General features: G+C 51.3%; 1 protein-coding gene across 6 annotated transcripts in view; it reads left to right on the top strand.

The window, feature by feature from the left end:
* Positions 1-14,188, top strand: part of KSR1 (kinase suppressor of ras 1) — a 155,481-nt gene extending 141,293 nt beyond the window's left edge. For 5 of the 6 annotated variants that reach the window (XM_029928993.1, XM_029928992.1, XM_029928995.1 and 2 more), the window contains 3 exons: positions 326-461; positions 6,604-6,737; positions 11,380-14,188. In XM_029928993.1, coding sequence (XP_029784853.1) covers positions 326-461; positions 6,604-6,737; positions 11,380-11,458 — 349 coding nt within the window. In that variant the 3' untranslated portion in view covers positions 11,459-14,188. Of the gene's footprint in view, positions 1-325; positions 462-6,603; positions 6,738-10,073 lie in introns of all 6 variants that reach the window. The other variant, XM_029928994.1, reaches the window with a different exon arrangement.
* The last annotated feature ends 6,271 nt before the right edge of the window (positions 14,189-20,459 follow it).

Raw genomic sequence — 20,459 nt, 5'->3', positions numbered from 1 at the left:
GCTTGGCCTTTGTTACTCCTCGGACAACCTTGGACGTAGGCATCAGCCTGACTGAGGCTAGACATTTGTTCAGGGTCTCTGTTCAGAACCTGTGCAGCCTCAGACCTCCCATCACAACAGATGCACAGGGCCACGGGTCCCCTTGTGCCTGGGAGGAGTCACCAGGATGCCATCACGTTACTTCTGGAAGCCTGGAGGGTGGGGAAAGCTGGAGGAGGATCTTGGGTACTCTGCTGGGGCTCCCGGCACTGTGGCAGCAAGAGCCCCTGGGTGTAAGCCGGGCTGAGCGGGTCAGGAGCTCACACCGCATGTGTGGTCCCCACAGGACTGTTTGGTATGAACTGCAAGCAAGAGACTGGCCCTTTAAGAACCAAGCTGCAGAGGCCTTGATCTGGCAGATTGGAAGTGGAGAGGGAATGAAGCGTGTCCTGGCCTCCGTCAGCCTGGGGAAGGAAGTCACTGTGAGTACCCACCTGTGCTTAGAGAGGGAAGCAGGGCTAGAGGGTGGGGGGCCGGCTTCATTCACTCACCTGAGAATGGGGACCTGCCCGGAGGCAGAAATGTGCTGGGCAGGCCTCTTTGCTACTGGCTAAAAGGCCCGTGTCCTTTATTACCCAACTGTGTTTCTTTATACAAAACCATTGTCTTAAAAAATAATTATAAAAAAAAATAAACAACTGGAAAGAAATAACTGAATTACGAGTTGAAAAGATAGTAAAACCCTATTACTTAATGAAAAGATGATAAACAGTCATCACTGCACAGCACAGACGGTGGGGCGTGGCTGTGGTGGCAGATCTTTCCCCAAAGTGTCCTTCTCGGCTGGTAAAGAACACATCGACATTTCCACGGCGTGTTTGTTGCCACAGTGCCAAATCAGGTGCTGACCTCTTGTTTCTGAATGCCTCTAATGGTTTCTCCACGTTGCACTTTATAAGTTTCCTGGCTCCAGCATAATGAGACGTAAAGGAACCCGGGACCAAATGTTTTCAACGCGGTCAGCTGTAACGGTGTTAGGTATCTGGGCGGCGTAACACTGGGAGACCGACTTGTGCTGGTCCAGGTTGAACTCTACCTAGGCTGTGACCTTCTTGTTGAAGCCTGGACAGTGCTGGCAGAGTCCCCTCTGCAAACTGGGACAGGCACCATGAGAAATGCAACCTGATCTTCCTTCAAGATCTTTAAAAAAAAAAAAAACCTTTTTAATGTTTGTTTATTTTTGAGAGAGAGAGAGAGAGAGAGAGAGGACAGAACAGAACAGGGGAGGGGCAGAGAAAGAGGGAGACACAGAATCTGAAGCAGGCACCAGGCTCTGTCTGAGCTGTCAGCACAGAGCCCAACACAGGGCTCAAACCCACAAACCATGAGATCATGACCTGAGCCTAAGTCAGATGCTTAACCGACTGAGCCACCCAGGCGCCCCTTCCTTCAGGAACCTTTAACAGATCTTAGTTTTTTTCTCCCTTGACTGGCAGCAAGTTGTTAGGGCATCTTTGGAATACTCATTATGACATTGGACTTGGTGTGCTTTATTCCTCACTAGTACATGCCATCTGTTGAAGTGCAAGAATGACACCAAAATGGGCGCACCTGGGTGGCTCAGTCGGTTAAGTGTCCGACTTCAGCTTGGATCATGATGTCACAGTTCATGTGTTCAAACCCCGCGCCGGGCTCTGTGCTGACAGCTCAGAACCTGGAGCCTGCTTCAGACTCTGTGTCTCTTTCTCTCTCTGCCCCTCCCCTGCTTGCCCTCTGTTTCTTTTTTTTTTTTTTCTCAAAAATAAACAAACATTTAAAAAAATAATAAAAATGACACCAAAATGCTAATCTACGTCACCAACACCAGGCTCTTCCTTGGCTAATTGAGATCACCTACCTGGGGTGTCAGGCAAGGCGAGGGGGTGAGGAGTGCCTCCCCGATGCTCTCAGCCACCTTTTCAGGCAGAACCACCTTTTCCATGACATGGCCTTGGACACCTTAGCAGGGCAGTGGTAGGAGGGGTCCGAGCTCCCGGCTGTTGGGTAGTTCAGAAAACACCTAAAGCACCTACTACCTTACAGTCTTAAAACAATTCTTTTAAATTTTTTTAAAATGTTACTTGGGGGAGAGCACAAGCAGGGGAGGGGCAGAGAGACAGAGACAGAGAATCTGAAGTGGGCTGTGCGCTAACTGGCTGACAGCAGTGAGCTGGATGTGGGGCTCGAACTTACGAACCACGAGATCATGACCTGAGCCAAAGCCAGACGCTCAACCGACTGAGCCACCCAGGTGCCCTTCTCCCCCACAGATTTTTCTAATGCATACCTTTAACAAAATCAAGCTCTAATAGGTATAGCTAAGTTTTTTTAAATCATGACCTTTTTTCCACATGACCTTTTATTATGCTTATTATTCTCAAATCATTGACAAATCCTTCTAAACCTGTCTACACTTCTGTCCTATGGCTTACACCATAATGTACCTACTTCTCTGTTGTTGGACATTTTGGTTATTTCCAATTTTTACCCATTACAATAAAGTTCTGAAGGACATTTTGTATAAACCAGAGTATGTGTACGTGTTTATCAGAAAGAACAAATAGCTGTCTTCTTGGCAGCAATCACAATTGTATTTCTGCACACTTAAAGTCTTAGAGCAGTGGTGGGTGAGGGCCTGGAGCAGAGTGCAGAGCCCGTCAGAAGACTCCCAGGGAGTCAGGACTCAGTGCTGGCTACAAGTCAGAATCATCTGGGAGCTTTTGTTTATTTATTTTAATGTTTATTTATTAGAGAGAGAGAGCATGCACAGATACGCCCACGCATGCAGGGTAGGGGCAGAGAGAGGGAGAGAGTCCTGATTAGGCTCCATGCCCAGCACTGAGCCTGACACAGGGTTCCGTCTCATAACTATGAGATCATGACCTGAGGCAAAATCAAGAATTGGACACTTAACCGACTGAGCCTGGGAGCTCTTACAAATATCGGGTCTAGGGCCTCCACCAGACAGAAAGATTTAATTGGCCTGGGTTGGGGCTAAGATCGTAATTAGTTGTTTTTATTTTTCATTTTTACATAAAGCTCCTCCTAATGCACACTCAGAGTTCTCTTCTGGAAGGATTTCTAACAGTGTGGGGTTATGTGACATTTGACACATTAGGGACAAGGAGTGGGGAAGTGGGGGCAAAGAGCGAATGTTCTAGCAGGAGGTGTTTGGTCAATGGCAATAAAAAGTGATTTTGAATCCTAGTCAAAAGCAGGAAGTCCCCTCTGGGAGGCCCCTTATCTCTGTCCCTCCCGGAGTAAACACTCCTGTAAGGTTACCACCATGCTGTGCTTTCTGTGCCAGGGCAGCCATGGTAAATTAGTGTGCACAGGATGACATTGAAAGGCCAGAAGGATTCTTAATGAAAACTAGCAGTCCCTTACCACTGGTCATCCTCCAAAAGACTGACTTCTTGTTCCATGACCCTCTGCCCCTTCTTCTCTGCTCAACTTGCACTAATTTTCCCTTTATTTTATTCTTTTATTAAAACTAATTTTGTGTTGCCATGATTAAATCTTCCATCCTGTGTCTATAGACATTATTTCAATAATTTAATAGAAAATTAAAATAAATAATATGAAGTAGATTGAGAAGATGGCTGAGCTGGTGCAGCCCAGTCCTGCCTGGTACAAAGTTAAGGAGTGGGAGCTGGTGGGGGAAGGGGGAGGGAGGGAAACCACCCTGCACAACGGTGGACAGGTGGCTCAGAACATTGTGGATGTCAGGAAAGGCTGGTGTGACACTTTGGCATGTACAGCGTGCTGAGAGAGAGAGAGAGTTCTAAATCACTCTAAGCCAGCTGGTGAGGGAAGAGCAGGACAAGCATGGGACAAGGGAACAAACGCAGGCCTTCTGAAGGGCTCCGACCTAGGGAGGGCTGGAGTTTACCGTGCCGTTAGCAGCGAGGTGGGAATGAATGTACCTTGCAGTGAGGGGACAGGAGGGCCCATGACTTGGCCAGCAAAGCTGGGGCAAAGGTATGAAGGGAGGGAAAGAGAGAGGAACTGGGTTTCAGTGGCAAGAGGAAAACAGGGAGAAAGGTCAAAGATCAGCCTCTATCTCTAGATAGAGGCTAAAAGTGAAAAGACAATAAACAGTATGTGCACTATTATAATAGATTGTAATTGCTATTAGATACTGATTAAGTAGTTTGCTGGGATTACATTTTCTTCTTTGTGCGCTCGTCTTTTTTCTTCCATTCTATCACTTACTCAAAGGCTCACCACAATTTTATTGGCTTCACATGTGGACCATGATTTTCCTCTGTGCTTTTAGGTCTTTTCTGTAGTTTCTAATTGCCTTTTTTTTTTCTATGAGAGAGGTGATAAATGCCTTTACCATATTCCTGGGGTCTTAAAGCTCCTATACAATGCTATGGAATGGAATTTGTTTCATTCTTTTCAGGGCCCACTGATTTCTTACAATTTGGATAGTGGAATTTTAGGTCTACTATAGTGTTGTCATCTTTCCATTTCTTTTCATTCATTCCTGGGTCAATACTAGAATTTATTATATCTCACGTCTTCCCATTTCTTTATTTGCACTCCAGCAAAATGAAAGTAAAACCTAAAGGAACTCCCTCCCAGTAGATGCATAGGAGATAGTCTTTGAGTCTGTACATGCCTAAACAAGTCCTTACTTTGTTTTAACACCAAGAGGTTCACAATAACCTCGCCTAACAACATGAAATTTTTGCTCTGCTATCTGCTAAGTGTCCAGTACATTGCTGAGCAATCTGGTGTTAATCTTAATTCTCAATCTTTTATAGGTGCCCTGTTTTATTCTTCCTGGGAACCTCTGGAGATCTTCTCTTTATCCTTATTATGTTGGAATTTCATTGAAATATACCTTAGAATAAGTTTATTTATTGGTTTGATTTTCTTTTTTCAGTTGGGCCCCTTCACTGAGCCTTTTCAGATGAAGACTCCAGTTTCCCTTGAAAGTTTCTGGGAAATTTTCTCTTATTATGATTTTTTCTTTATTATTTCATTTTTTGCCCTATAGTTTCTTTGTTTTCTCTTATGGAAACTCCCATTAGACAGAATTTGATCCTTGGTGAGCTTCTGTGTCTTTTACCTTTTTTTTCTTTTCTTTTTTTTTTTTTTAGAAAGAGAGAGAGGGGGAGAAAGAGGGAGAATCTTAAGCAGTCTACACATTCTGTGCACAGTCTGATGTGAGGCTCTGTCCTCTGACCCTGGGATCATGATCTGAGCCAAAATCAAAAGTCAGACACTCAACCGACTGAGCCACTCAAGTATTCTTTTACCTTCTTCAATACTTTCTATTTCCTGCCTATAATTGAGTACACAATCTTGGGAATTTCCTGGGCTTTATCTTCCAGTACTAATGTTTTATTTCAGAAACTATATTAATTGCGACCACTTCCTTATTTTGATGTGTTTTTTTTCAATTGCACCTTGATCTTGTTTTATGGGTAGAGTAGCTTACACACACGCACACATAGTTTTCTCCAAAGTCATTGTTTTGGTCAGTTTATCGTTGACCTCTTCCTCACCTAGCAGCCAACCCCCTGAGGTGTAGTTGTAAACAGAAACCCGAGCTGCCCAGGCTACGTAGGTGAGCACTTCCTGCCTGGTCCTGTGTGCAGGCCTGTCTTCTCACAGGCGCTCTCCTGAATTGAAAGGCTGCAGAGTGTGCTGTGAGTGTGCAGATCCTGAGAGTAGGCAGCAAACTACCCGAGTCCGAGGGACTTCACTCTTAGGAGGTGTTCGGGGCGGGTGTTCTGCTGACTCCAGGACTGCCTTCTTTTTGAACCTGGTAGCGCCAGCCTCCATTCCTGGAACACCGCGGGCCCCGCCTCCATCGCGGTCCCGCCCCACAGTTATTCTGAGCCTCTTGCATTTCTTCTGCTTTCTATTTGAAAAATCTACAACCCCGTTTCTTTTTTTTTTTTTTTTTAAGTTTATTTATTTTGAGCCAGACCAAGACTGTGAGTAGGGGAGGGTCAGAGAGAAAGAGAATCCCAAGCAGGCTTTGCACTGTCAGCACAGCATGAAACCGTGAGATCAAGACCTGAGCCAAAACGGAGAGTCAGACATTTAACTGACTGAGCCACCCAGGCCACCCCATTTCTGGTCTCTTTCCTATTATCTGTTTATTCAGCTTTGTTCTTGCGACTCCAGGACAGTCTGAGAAGGAAAGAGGGGGGACAAGCTGGTGCCCTTTGTTTTCAACTAGAAGCATAAGCTCTTCTGAGATTCAGTTATTTCTCTGAACTATTCCAGAAATGGCCGATCTTATTCTTTTTTTTTTTTTTAATGTTTTATTTATTTTTGAGAGACAGAGCCTGAGCCGGAAAGGGGCAGAGAGAGAGAGAGACACAGAATCTGAAGCAGGCTTCAGACATGGGGCTCAAACCCACAAACCGTGAGATCATGACCTGAGCTGAAGTCAGATACCCAACCAACTGAGCCCCCCAGGCACCCCCGAAATGGTCAATCTTAATATCGGCAGGATGTTCAGGGGACACCGGGTGGAAGGGATCCTATGCTGCGTAGCCTAGCTGTGCCTTCCTCGCTCCCCACCAGCTCTCACGCCACTAATGCCACCTCCACTTGTAGGAGATCCTGTCTGCCTGCTGGGCTTTCGACCTACAGGAGAGACCCAGCTTCACCCTGCTGATGGACATGCTGGAGAAACTGCCCAAGCTGAACCGGCGGCTCTCCCACCCCGGGCACTTCTGGAAGTCTGCTGAGTAAGCCCCCCCAACCCCCGTGGGCCACCCTTGCCAACCAGCTTCACCTGGTGTCTTAAAGGGCCCCATCTGCTCTGTCTGCCTATGACTTTCAGGACTATACAAAGCAGATTCACCAGAAGTGACCAGTCCCCTTGCCCAAGTGATACTAGGGTCTTGTTTGTTTCAGAGATTCCTTTTGAGAGATAAGCGTCTCTAGTCCTCTTCTGTGAAAACCCAGCATCACTGTTACCACAACGGTGCTGACACTGGGCCCAGGCTAGGCCTGGAGAAGAAGATTCTGTCACAGAAGGGGCCAGACAGGAAGCCAGAGCAGCGTGGGTGTTACAGCACCATCAAAATCAGCAAAGTGGCTGTTACGTAAAAGGGTGCAGACTCGAGACCGGTTTCTGGCCCCCAAATCAACACCTGTTATGGGGACGCCATGGCCTGAATTTATGTGCTGCTCTGACGCTAGAAGTCCATCTTCCTTCTGCTCAATCGCACAGCCTTTTGTACCCTCTTGGTACGGGGTGGTCTTCACTCCTCCGCTCTGGCTCGTTCCCTTTGTGCTCCGCTCTGCTGGCTCTCTCTGCCACTCAGAAACCCAGAGCAAGGCTGGCAGACTGGTGAAGGGGGCGGGCTTCTAGCCGAGGGAGCTGTGTTAGGTCTGCAGGCCCCCGGGGTTTGTAGCACACCCAGCAGCAGTGCGAGGCTGTCACCGCCCCATGCATGCTCCCCGCCCCAAGGACTCAGCTCTGCCGTCTGGTCCAAGAGCAGCCCCAACGCGTACATCAGGGGGCTGGCCATGCTCAGTACAGCTTTACCTGTGCGTGCTCACCCTTGAACCTCGCAGCTTTCCCATATCATGAAATCTTCTTTTGGTGTTTTTTTTCCCCAACCCATTTAGAAAGGTAAAAACCATTCTTAGTTTATGGATTATACAGACTTTGGTTGGGCAGGCCCTATGTGACAAGTGATATGAATGGTTTTAAACTTCCTTTTTTTTTTTAATGTTTATTTATTATTGAGAGAGACAGAGAGAGCATGAGCAAGGAAAGGGCAGAGAGAGAGGGAGACACAGAATCCAAAGCAGGCTCCGGGCTCCGGGCTCCGGGCTGTCAGCACAGAGCCTGATGCGGGGCTCGAACTCCTGAACCGTCAGATCATGACCTGAGCTGAAGTTGTATGCTTAACCGACTCCGCCACCCAGGCGCCCCTAATGGTTTTAAGCTTTTTGAAGGCAAAGCGCACCTCCTAGAAGTGCACTCCCCCAGTGAGTCCCAGGAGGTGAAACACATAAAGCCGAGCTGCCCTTGATAGTTGTGGAGGCAGGAGCCTGTCCAGGTGGCCCATGGGGCACCTGCAGCCACATCGCTGAGCCCCGGAGAAGCTGCACCTGATCCCACATCTGCTGTCCAGGTGTGTGGTGGCAGCAATACCGTCTACAGTTCTAGAAAGGGCCCATTGGTAAATATTTTAGGCTTGTGGGTCATATGGTCTCTATCACATGTTCTTGGGTTTGTTTTTTGGTTTTTGTAGTTTTGAGGGTTTTTGACAAACCTTTAAAGCAGTCCAAATCTTTTAGTGGCTGGATTTGGCATCTATATAGTTTACTAGCCCGTCCCATCTGAAACCAAACCAAACTGGGGCTCAAGCTTCAGGTGACGGGGGTGGGGGGCGGGGAACCCAGCAGGGTGACCCACCTACCAGAGGATGCAGGTAGAAGTCCATGAAGAAATACGGTGAACTACTGATTCGGGTTACTTGTAGGGACACCGTAGAGGAGAGACAGTGTAGGGCTGGGAATACTGTCTCTTAGAATGACAGGTTAGCTTCAATGTTTTGCTCTTAAGATGAGTCAGGCTCTGTATCAGAATGTTGCCATTAGAAGTGTGGGTTCCCTCCAGCATTTGCTGAGTACCCGCCACACACCTGGGGAGACCAAAGGCCAAGGCCAGGCTGAGCCCAGCAAAGCGTTTACAGTGTAATTGGTAAATAAAGGAGGGAATGGTTATAACATGCACAGGGGCCTCTCTGCCTACCCAGGGGGCTCAAGAAAGGGTCCCCAGAAAACTGGGGAGGGGTCACTAGAACTTGGTTTTGAGCAGGAGCTCTCCTGGCAGAGACCCGGAGACTAGGGGTCCCCTAGACTTGCAAGAAGTTCAAGGATCTGGTTCGTCAGACCTTGGATGACTTATTTAGTATGCTGGGCGCTGGCATTCGGAGATATTTCCAGATTCCCTAAGGGCCCCATAGCCCTACCTTCTCCTTTCACAGGTGGGAAACGGGAGTCCCAGATGGGCATCATTCCTGCCCAGGGCCATCTGGTTTATCCTAAGAGGAAAGAATGCCAGCATCCCCGAATGAGTCTTAGTCAGAACTTCCTGTTCAGGATTTGTTCTTCAACATACTCAGTCTCTAATTCTCATTTTCTCTTTTCTTTTCCATCTGTCTTGTTGCTTTTTTTTTTTTTTTCGGGGGGTGGGTGGCGGGTGTGCTGGCCTGTTCTGTCCCCTCTCCCCTTCCTGCCGTCCTGACTCCTGCGGCTCCTCCTCCACCGGCCTGCATTGGGTGCCCGACTCCATCACCCTCCGGACCGCACCGTTCCCACCCTTGGCACGATGGTCACGGGGCAACCCCCAGTCGCTGGCGGAGCCGCTACTACGGGAAAGGACGTTATGGTCACCTGGACTTTAAGAACTCTTTCCCAGTTCTGGAGGAATAGTGTGTCTTCTCTTATCTCCTGCACTCTCTGCCTGTTTGCACCCTGCTTCCTGTTCTGTCTCTGCATCCGGCTTCCCCATTTTTGCGTGTTTTGTTCGCATAAACCGAAGTGATGTTCCTGCCACTGAAATGGCCACAGGCAAGGGTCCTGCTGGCCTGTGTGTCTCTCACTGGGCTGAGAGAAGACCCACAGCCCGTGGCAGGGCCTCTGTCCGCCCCAGTGTGGCCAATGGTGGCGTGTCCCTGGGTGGGAGCGAGCTCAGATTGGTGGTCCAAGTGCAGGGTGCCCTTTGGCCAGAGCTTAAAGAAGGGACTGCAGGAAGCAAAAACAGTGAACCATTAGGAAGTCACTTTTGATAGGGGCTGAGGGCTGGTGGGCACATTGGCCAACCTCTGTCTCAACATTCTGTGACTGTGTCCCAGTGGAGTGCGGGACAGGGGCTTTGTGCCATGTCCCTTCCAAGCTCCCTGTGCTGCCAAGCCGGGAACGAAGTGGGGACGTCTTTCTCCCTCTCTGCAGGGAGAGAGGGTCCCCTGCCCCGTACCTCGACCAGGCCTCTGCCGCTGCCCCTGCCCCTCCATGGGCTCGGGTTCTGACTCGGTTCTCCCCTCTTCTCTTTCTTCCCATAGGTTGTAGGCCGGGCTGCCTTGCATGCACCGGGGCTTTCTTCCTCCTAATCGACACGCAGCACCGTGACTTCTGCTCAAGCTCAAACTGAGATGCGGGCACTAACCCAGGGGACGTGGTCTCTGCTGCTCCGAGCGTCTCTCCCGAGACTTCTTCTTTCGCTTTGTTTTTGAAACTGACCCCCACCCCTCTTCACGGCCTCTGTGTGCCTGAATAACTGCTGCCCACGAGGGTCCCCTAACACCTCCCGCCCCTCCCCTTCCCTCCTGCCGGAATTGCCTCCCGGACGGGACTTCATTCTCTAACCCTTCTTCTGTGGGGCGGCACTGTTTGCGTTTGGGTGGTCCTGTCTCCCTACTAACACCTCAGCGAGATACCTGCCCCCCACCCCGCCCCCGCACCCCAGCACATGGGCCTCCCTCTGGCTGTGCTGCTCCCACAGCACAGCAGAGAGGGGTGGCGTGGCTGCCGACCCGCAGAGACCCTGTCCAGCAAGGAGCGGGATGACTTCAGAGCTGCCGGAGGCCAGGCCCCTCTGGTGGGCCGAGGGCGGTGGACACCAAAAGTCCCATAACCTGCAAGGGCTTTGTCCTCAGAGATGCGCTTAGGAAAGTCATCCCAAAACAAAGCAGGGGGGCAGTGGGCGGGGCGCTATCACCAAACAACTTCACTGATGAGAACAAACCTTCCGCCCCCGGTCCTCACGATGTTAGCTCCCTTTACATCTGCTCAGTGGGGACAGAAAGTACCAGACCCCAAGCCAGTGTTCATCAAAGGTGTGGCTGAGTGGCCGTACACCCTCCCCGTGCTGCTTACCAAATGCACATTCCTGGGGTCCCTCCCACACTCGAGCCTGGGTCTCTGGAGGCGAGCTCTGAGAATCTGCATTTCAGTTTGCTCCCCATATGGTCCCTGATGCCTGGGACCCTGTCCCAAAGGCGTGTGTGGCATCCCTCTCAGGACTTGGGGGCAGGTTTCTCTCCATGCCTGCTTGTGCTCAGAGCAGAGCTCTGCTGGGCTGCAAGTGACAAAGGACTTCTGACGAGCCCACAGCAGTGACTAGTGCCAGGACTCTGAGACTAATAGGCCCCCTGCACCCGCGGGAGGGTGTGTGGCTGAGTCTTAGCACCCCGGCCACGTGTGACCAGGCGCAGCCCAGCTGAGGCCGTTGGCATGCAGTCACCCGCTTCTTGCTGGGGCCGGGTCCTCCGCAGGGCTTTCGAGACTGACCAGCTCCCTAGCTGCCACCACCCCACTTCTGATCAAGACCAGTGAGGCCGTAACCCTTCTTTTTGTTCCTCTTCGCAGCATTAACAGCAGCAAAGTTGTACCCCGGTTTGAAAGGTTTGGCCTGGGTGTCCTGGAGCCCAGTAACCCAAAGATGTAGCCAACCTGGACAGTTTTTCTGCCGATTTCTTTCTTTCTTAAATGCGTTCCTGAAACCTCCAACCAACCTCCGTGAGAAAAGTGAAAACACTCTCCAAGACTTCAGTTCACCCTCCTAAGTGCCGCAAACCAGGAGATGAGTCATCAATTCAGACCATTCACCCACTGCAACACCCGGGGGGAGAGGAGCTGCACCTGCTGTTTCTTAAAGTGACATCACCAACAACCAGACCCACCCTGACCGGCAGCGGATGTTTACATGTATGTTTCTATGGCGTGAACTCTGTCTCCCAGCAGGTAATAATAAAAAGTGCTCTGCAGCAATGTGCTGGTACTGCTGGCCAGGATGGTGGAAGCGACCTTCCCTTCTGGAGACCCCCCCGTTGGCAGTGAGGAAGAAGGGAAGAAAGGCATCGTGACTGTGGCTGCTCTCGAGGTGGGCTCGGGGCCGCGAGGTGTGGCCTGGACTCTGCTTTGGCCCGCAACCCCATCCGTGGGGGACTGCCCTCCATAGGGGTCTCCCCGTACCCGCCCGAAGGGACACGATCCCTGTTTCCTCTGGCAGAGGAAACCCCGGCTAGGAACCAAGCTGGATTATGAGTCAGGATTCCTGTTCCCAGAGAGGTCAGGTTCCCCTGTGGCCCCAGCGACCCAGCCTGCACCAGCCGGAGCAGTAGAGGCAGCCGAAAGCCAGACGTCTGGACCAACCCAGTGGTCGGTAGGCAGGCTTCGCACTCATCCCAGCCCCCAGCTGACCTCTGAGCTAAGGTGCTGAGAGGAGAAGTGGCAGGCAGTGGGGTCCCTGAGTCCACCCTCCCAGGCACAGGGTGACCTGGCTCTTCGGCCAGCCCATCAGCTGTCATGCCAAGGTTCCAGAACTGCCCACCTCTTCTCTCCCAGTCGTTCGCAAAGCCCTGGCCACTCTCGACTCTGCCGCTGTCTGCGTCGAAGCTCTCGGCTCGGACGGGAGGCCTGTGCCCCCGACGCCTCTCGTCTAGACCGCCAGCCCCCAGACTTCAGGGCCTCCGTGGGCCAAGTCGAGGCCACTTGCATGTGTACGTTTGCACCAGAAGAAGGGCCTTCACTGGGGGGAAGTCGTTATGTGAGAGCATCCTGCCTCTTCATTAGAGGCTGTCCCCTAAAAAGAAAAGTTCCAAACGGGAGAGAAGCCTTCGGTGGACCTTCCGCCACATTGGGCCCCACCCCAGAACTGACCAAGGGAGACGAGAAGTGGTTGGATTCAGACCCAGAACCTGTGTCCGTGCTCTGAGCCAAGACAGGGAGGCAGGTAGACCTCCCATCCCTTTCATTTAGATTCCCCTAGCAAAACTCCCAATCTTCAGAGCCTCCCCTGGGGTCTGGCTACAGTGTCCTGGGAAGTGGGCCACTGCCTAGAAGTTGGAGGGCCACCTTTCTGTCTCTGGGTCAGGCGCCCCCTGGCCCGGCCCACACTCGCTCGGAGAGCACGGCGGTGCAGCAGGCAAGGAACCCCAGGCTCCCGCCACCCATCCGCGCCGCAGACCCAAGCTCCCTACCCTTCCCAGCCAGGGAGTGTGGGGAAGACAGAAGCTGTGAACCAGCCAGACTCAGCCCCAGGTGGCTCTTCCCTCCTCCGTGAGACCGCTTGTTTCATCCTCTCGTCCCTTGACCTCCCCGTGGGCGTCACTTCCGCAGGTCAGTTCAAGAAGCTGGCCTCAAACCCCTACCGTGTCTTGTGTGAGTGCAGGGGCCCACAGTGAGCGCACAGTTCCTGCCCTTAAAGAACCGACACTGCCAGGAGCCTTGAAGGTGAGCTGAGGCCCTGAGGACACCCCTGATTTTCTTTGGGGCACTGGACGGCCTCCCAGCTCATGGCCCAGCCTCTGCGCTGCCTGTCATTGAAAAAAAAAAAGTGTCTCCTTCTGTCTCCTTAAGTGACTGTTAATTGAGGTCAGGAAGACGTGCTTGCCGTTCTGTGTCCTCTCCCCGTTGGGCGCAGGAACACAGGAAGGACACAGATACTGTGAGTCCAGCGCTCACAGCCAAGGGCCTCCTTGGCGGAAGCTCTGGGGGCTGTGGAGTCCGGGGGGGAGGGGGGGGGCGGTGCTGAGAGTAGAGCCCAAGCTTTGGTCCTTTACAGCAGGCCCCCAGTCCCCAGTGTTCCCCGCTCCCCCAAACCGTGGGGCCCGTGCCCCTGCTGCCTTTAGCCACCAGAGCCACAGTCCATCCAACTCGAGATCTTGGATCCTAGCAAGTGCCCATTAGTCGTGGGCAGCGTAGCAACCTTTGACCTGAAATCCCCGCGATGTACGCTGGAATCCGCCCCCTCGTGGCACTTCTTCTCGTGACCACAGGGGGCAGCCGTGCGCCCCGTGGGCATGTACTGCCCTTGTTCCGTGTTGACGTGGGGGGCGGGGCGGAGACACAAATGTGAAGCCTTTTAGGGAGCTCGGTTAATGCTGCAGCGTTAGCCAGGATTTCATCAGTGTGTGTGTAAAGCTGGCGTCTTCCGTGCCCACAGGCACACACCTGCTCTTTTTTTTTTCTCGAATGTGATGTAAAATTTGTACAGTAAAAGTTTTTATATTTTCTATCAACTGCATTTGTCTTCCAGAAATGCTATTAATTTAAATTAAAATGGTTAGTATTCATGAACGTGCTGTATCAGTTTTTTGCCACTGGCAAGAACACATCCTTTGTGCCAGGCCAAGCCTGGGTGTCTGGAGTTTGTGAATAAAATCGTACCAAGGTGTCTGGGGCTTGTGTCTACTTGAGTCAGCTCCAGATGGCTTTGAGGGGCTGCTCAGATGGACGGCAAGGGGGAGCAGGAATGGAGGGGGGGCGTCAGGGTGGTTGGTTGGACCCCCTCAAGGAGCCCCTTCTGAAGAAAGAAATCCATGGACCTTGTAGGCAGATGCAGGAGTGGAGACAAAATGGCATCGGGGCCCAGGATGCCCAGAGGAAGGTCACCCTCCAGCAATAGTCCAGCTCCTGGGCAGACCCAGAGCTGCTCAGTGTCTCCGGGGCTGCAGGTGCCTGTGCCTCCTGGATGCCGTGGGGGGTGGGCAGTGGAGTGATCATTTATCCGAATCTTATTTCTAGGAGCGTCTCTTCGCTAGTCCTGTAGAGAGGTGCTTTGGAGGTTGGAATAAGTAGACCAGGTGGGGGGAAAGAGGAGCCGGCACGGGGGGCGCCTGGGGGCTCAGGCGGTTGAGCATCCAGCTTTGGCTCAGGTCATGATCTCACGATTCATGGGTTCGAGCCCCAAGTCGGGCTCTGCGCTGACAGCTCAGAGCCTGGGGCCTGCTTTGGATTCTGTGTCTCCCTCTCTCTCTGCCCCTTCCCCGCTCATGCTCACTCATGCTCTCTCTCAAAAATGAATAACCATTAAAAAATTTTTAAAGAGGAGTCATGGCGTTCGTGAGGCCCCTCCTCTGAGCCAGGGAGGTACTCTCCATATATCAGCTTCCCTTAATCCTCACAAGAGTGCCACGAGGCAGGAAATGTGATGTTTCAGCCAAGGAAACTGAGGCACCAAGAAGTTAAACTGCTCACCCGAGATGACACAGCTGGAAGGTGGCTAGCCCAGGACTCGGCCCATGGCTTTGACCCCAAAGCTTCCTCTCCACAAGAGCCAAGGAACATACCAAGTTAGACATTTGCTGAGCACCTGTGCCCGGAGCACAGCACCAAGTGCTGAAACACAGATAAAAAGGTGGTACTGCCCTTGTGTTAAGAGGTCCTGCAGTCTGCCCGGCAGGCTTCATGGAGGAAGTGGCCTTGGAGCTGACTTTCAGGGTGAGTAATGTGCCTGGTGTATAGAAACAAGAACCGGACATTTTTGTAGGAACAGCATCTGCAAAGGCTCAGAGGTCTGGGAACACAGGGTGTGCTTAGGAAATCATGAATATTCCAGCTGTTGTAAAATGGAACCGGCGAAGTAGATTGGAGCTGGGCAGCACCCTGTAGGTGCCAAGCCAAGGGGTTTAGACTTTAACATGGCCACCTGGGGAGCCATTGAAAATTCTTGAGCAGGGGAGGGCCATAATTAGATTTCTGTCTTAGGTACATAGGATGGACTGGAGCGGGCCTAAAACTAGAGGCAAGGGGACCATGACCTGAGCTTTGGTTGGCTGTGGGGGAGAGGTGGGCATCCAGGGTATGTCCCCAAACATCTGCCCTCCTGCTGATGGGGCCGGTCACTGAGAAGCGAGCCTGGAGATGAGCTGAGAGAGGGTCGTCCGCAGCGTGCCTTCAGGCAGAATTCGCTGTGGAAATGAGCGGGGAAGGGGGGACAAGGAAAACTAAAACTGCGACCTCATTCTTGAGGATCCAGTGGTAAAGCTGAGGGTCCCCAGTTCTGGAGATCTTGTTGGGGGCTTATCTGTAACTGCCGTATCGGGCATGTTTTCTCTCGCTGCTGCATTTTTAAAATCTTTCTTGAGAGGCCATTTTTGTCCTTTTTTCCAAGTCACATTGGGAAATTTTTATTAACTTAAATTGATGTTATTAATTTTGCCACGTCCTTAGTGGACATACCTTTATATGATATAAGCCTACAGGTTCTCATCAGTACCACAGATCATGAAAACTTTACATGCTTTCATGTAAATCTGTTTTGTACTGATTAAAACAATGTTCAAATAACAAGTTCCTTCACTGAATACTTTAAAAAAAATTTTTTTAATGTTTATTTTTGAGACAAAGAGACAGAACATGAGTGGGAGAGGGGCAGAGAGAGAGGGAGACACAGAATCCAAAGCAGGCTCCAGGCGCTGAGCTGTCGGCACAGAGCCTGACGCAGGGCTTGAACCCACAAACTGCGAGATCATGACCTGAGCCGAAGTCGGATGCTCGACCAACTGAGCCACCTAGGCGCCCCCACATCTGGCTGATTCTCAAAATCTCTGGCTCTTGCTTCGAGACCTGGGTCCCCTATAGGATGATGGTGCATCCATGGGAGGTGCCATGTCATCCCACATTGTATTCTTCCCCGGGGGTCCCCAGATACAAAAGAGAATGGGTTCGTTGTTCCTAGCTGCTCAGCAGGCAGCCTCCAGCCCCCTGGTCCCTGCCACCCCTGGTGCTCTGAGCTTCCGAATCCCCGAATCCCCATTTTGATTATTGATCAAAAATGAAACCAGGAGACAGTTTTGGCAGAACTCTCCTCACCCCTGAGGACACAAAACGCAGAGCCACGTGGGCCCATGTTCCCTGCAACAGAGCTTGGGTGCTGTGAACGGAAGCCCATCCTAGGAAAAGGCACGCGAGAAATGAGGCGGTGGGCACAGTGGTTATCGGCACAGGCTTCAGTGCAGCACCACCTGGGCAGAATCCCCACGGGGATACTTTCTGGCTGTGTGACCTTGAGCAAGTTGCTTCTCCTCTCTGTGCCTTCGTTTCATCCCATATAGAATAGGCCTAATCAATTGCACCTACTTCGTAAAGCTGATGGGGGAGTAAATGTAAGGCACCCAGAGTGCTGCTGAGCATGTAATTGATGCTGTACAAGTGTTAACTGAAAAACAGACGGGCGCCTCCGTGGGTTAAGCATCCAACTCTTGGTTTCAACTCACGTCATGATCCTACAGTTCATGGGATCGAGCCGCAGCGGGCTCTGCGCTGACAGTCCAGAGCCTGCTTGGGATTCTCTCTCTCCCCCGCCCCCTCTCAAAAAATAAATAAACTTCAACAACAAACAATATCTGAGAGGCACCTGGATGGCTCCGTGGGTTAAGCGTCCCATTCTTGGTTTCGGCTCAGGTTATGATCTTATGGTTTGTGAGGTTGGGTGCAGAGCTGACTTGGATTCTCTCTCTCCCTCTCCCTTTGGCCCTCTGCATGCACGGGCATGCTCTCTCTCCATCAATCTAAATAAATAACCTTAAAAAAATAGGGGCCCCTGGGTGGCTCAGTCAGTTAAGCATCCGACTTTGACTCAGGTCATGATCTCATGGTTCATGAGTTGAAGCCCCGCGTCGGGCTCTGTGCTGACAGCTCACAGCCTGGAGCCTGCTTTGGATTCTGTGTCTCCCTCTCTCTCTCTCTGACCCTCGCCTACTCACGCTATCTCTCTCTGTCTCTCAAAAATAAAACCATTAGAAAAAATTAAACAAAAAACTCTGAATACTCCCTCCTCTGTGCCCATCAATTCTCCCTGTACCCCAGAGCCCAGGAGAGACCCCGCACTTGTTTCTTGACTTGTGTCCATCACTGCATCTTCCAAACATTTCTGGTCCCCAAGCTCTTCCAGAATCACTGTTCCCCATCAGGAGGGGAGGTCTTGTCCCTCTCCTTGAACTTGGGTGGGGCCCCGGGATTGCCTCAGCGGGTAGAATGTGGTGGAAATGGCACGGCATGACGTCTGAGGCTAGGACAGGACCCCGTTTCCTCCTGGCTCCCACTCTTGGGCAGAGAAGGGCTGCCCCACCTGGCCCAGCTCAAGTTAAGCTTTGTGCGCCAGGTCAACACAGTCATTCTTTTAAGCTGCTAAGTTTCGGGGTAATTTTATGCAGCCATAGGTAAGCAGAACACAGGTTAGATGGCTAGATGAAGCCACCCTGTGGCGTGAGCTCAGCAGGTCCTTAGCTGGTGGCCAGTTACTCAGGTCGTCCCTTCAGCAGTCACCCAAATGTCGGGAGTGGCTGCTGGCGGCGGATGGAGGAGCGCGCAGACCGAGGGTCCCGGCTGCTGCTCATTTCATGTGTGGTGTGGACATTTCTCTGATCCTTAGAGTCATCGATTGTTCCGCACAGCTGCCAGGAGCTTGACCAGAGGTGACAGACGTCAAATCCCGGGCCCAGTGCCGGGCAGACGGCAATCTGGTGTTGGTAAATTCCGACTCCTTTCCTGGGGAGCGTTCACGGTCAATGAAGAGGGACTTGCTCTCCAAAAGGAGAGTAGAGAAGGAAGGAGGGGGAGGGAAGCGCCCGGGCTGGGCCCAGGAGCCACAGCCAGACCAGGCTTCTTCCGCCTCTGGCAAGCGCCGCGGGCTGGCAGCCCGTCCATTGCTGTCTTCGGCTGGTTTAGGAACTGAATCCAGAGGTGGCGTCCCCGAGAAGCTTTAACTTGAAGGCTCCTCTATGCATACGCAACGGGCTTGCATGGCTGTAGGCGTTTGTAACATCTGCAGGACCTAAAATGTATATTTTAAAAATGTGTATGGGGCACCTGGGTAGCTCAGTCGGTTAAGCATCCTGCTTCAGCTCAAGTCATGATCTCACAGTTCATGGGTTCGAGCCCCGCATCGGGCTCTGTACTGACAGCTCAGAGCCTGGAACCTGCTTCCCATGCTGTGTCTCCCTCTCTCTCCGCCCTTCCTCTGCTCACACCCTGTCTCTCAAAAATAAATAAATATTTAAAAATTAAAAAAAAAAGAAAACGTTTACTTATTTTTGAGAAAGAGAGCCTGAGCAGGGGAGGGGCAGAGAGAATCCCAGGCAGTCTCTGTGCTGACAGTGCAGCATGGGGCTCGATCCCATGAACTCTGAGATCCTGATCTGCGCCAAAATCAAGAGTTGGTCACTTAACCTACTGCACCATCCAGTCGCCCTATGAGAGCTAAGATGTATGAAAAGAGCTGATTAACACTACTGTCTCCTTCCCCTCCGGCTTCCCCTCTATCATGCCTCCTCTTGAGTCACGTAGTGTTGGAGAAGCCATATGCATTTTGGGGATCAGGCTAAGAGAGAGTCGTTGGGTTGGTCATATCTTCATGTGGTTCACAGACACTTACACTAATGATTGAGTTATTCTTCGCTGTCCCAGCTTAGGAATGGCTTCTGGCACCAGCTCCCCAGAGTCCAGGTATGAAGACGAAGGCCCAGAGGCCCAAAGGAATGTGTCCCATGTTGCCTGGTACCCAGCGGAGTGGAGAAAAAACAGACCACTGGAAAGACAGAATTATCTTTCTACTTCCTGTGTGGAAAATCTGTCAAATCTTCCTCACACAAAGAAACAAAGAGTATATATATGGCCCAAAAGGTAGGAAAGAATTATAGTGCTGAGAAATCAATAAAAAATATTATGTTTCCGGATTTTGTGATGTTTGGGCATTTGTTAATTGCAATGATTTAAATATTTGTGTCACCGCCCCCCCCAACTTTGCATGGTCACCTTCACCCATTTTGCCCACCAAGAGTTATTTATGGAAGTGGTGGCGGTTTTCATTTATGGTGATGACATGAAGTTTGCTTTTAAAATAAAAGCATCTAGGGGCGCCTGGGTGGCTCAGGCAGTTAAGTGTCTGACTTCTGCTCAGGTCATGATCTCACGATTTGTGAGTTGAGGCCCCGAGTCCGGCTCTGTGCTGACAGCTCAGAGCTTGGAGCCTGCTTCAGATTCTGTCTCCCTCTCTCTGCCCCTCCCCCACTTGCCCTCTGTCTCTCTCAAAAATAAACATTAAAAAACATAAAATAAAAGCATCTAGGGATGCCTGGGTGGCTCAGTCGGTTAAGCGTTCGACTCTTGATTTTGGCCTCAGGTCATGATCTCACGGTTCATGAGTTCAAGCCCCCACATCAGTGTGGAGCCTGGGATTCTGTCTCTACCCCTTTATGCCCTCCCCCACTCGCACTCTTGTTCTCGCTCTCAAAATAAATAAACTTTTTTTAAAAAGGAGAAGAAAAGCATCTAGGTTTATTTAAAAGCAGTTGGGAACTAAGACTAGTCCCAGGTTAGTTGCACAAGGACTAAAGGCGGAGGCCGTGGTGTGTCTGATAATGAACTGATAGGTCTCTAATCTGGCTGCTCACCCGGGCTCCCCCTGCGGAAGTTCGAGCAGTGACTCTGAGTGTGCTGGATTCCACGGTGCCCCATCCAATATGGCTCCTTATTCCTGCCGGCCACGGAAGGGTTATCACCACGCTTCAAGCTCAGCCCAGCGCTACTTCCTCTCTGGCCTCGCCACCCAGTAAGATAGGTGAGCAAACAGACAGGACTTAGGGAGCACTTGCTCTGTGCCAGGCACTGACTTAAGTGCCTTCCCAACATTAGCTCAACTTCCTAATGAAATAAGGCCCAGG

This window comes from Suricata suricatta, chromosome 17 (assembly GCF_006229205.1).
Source record: "Suricata suricatta isolate VVHF042 chromosome 17, meerkat_22Aug2017_6uvM2_HiC, whole genome shotgun sequence".
Classification (NCBI taxonomy): domain Eukaryota; kingdom Metazoa; phylum Chordata; class Mammalia; order Carnivora; family Herpestidae; genus Suricata; species Suricata suricatta.
Note: the sequence above shows the minus strand (reverse complement) of the source record. Positions and strands in the feature narration are given on the sequence as shown.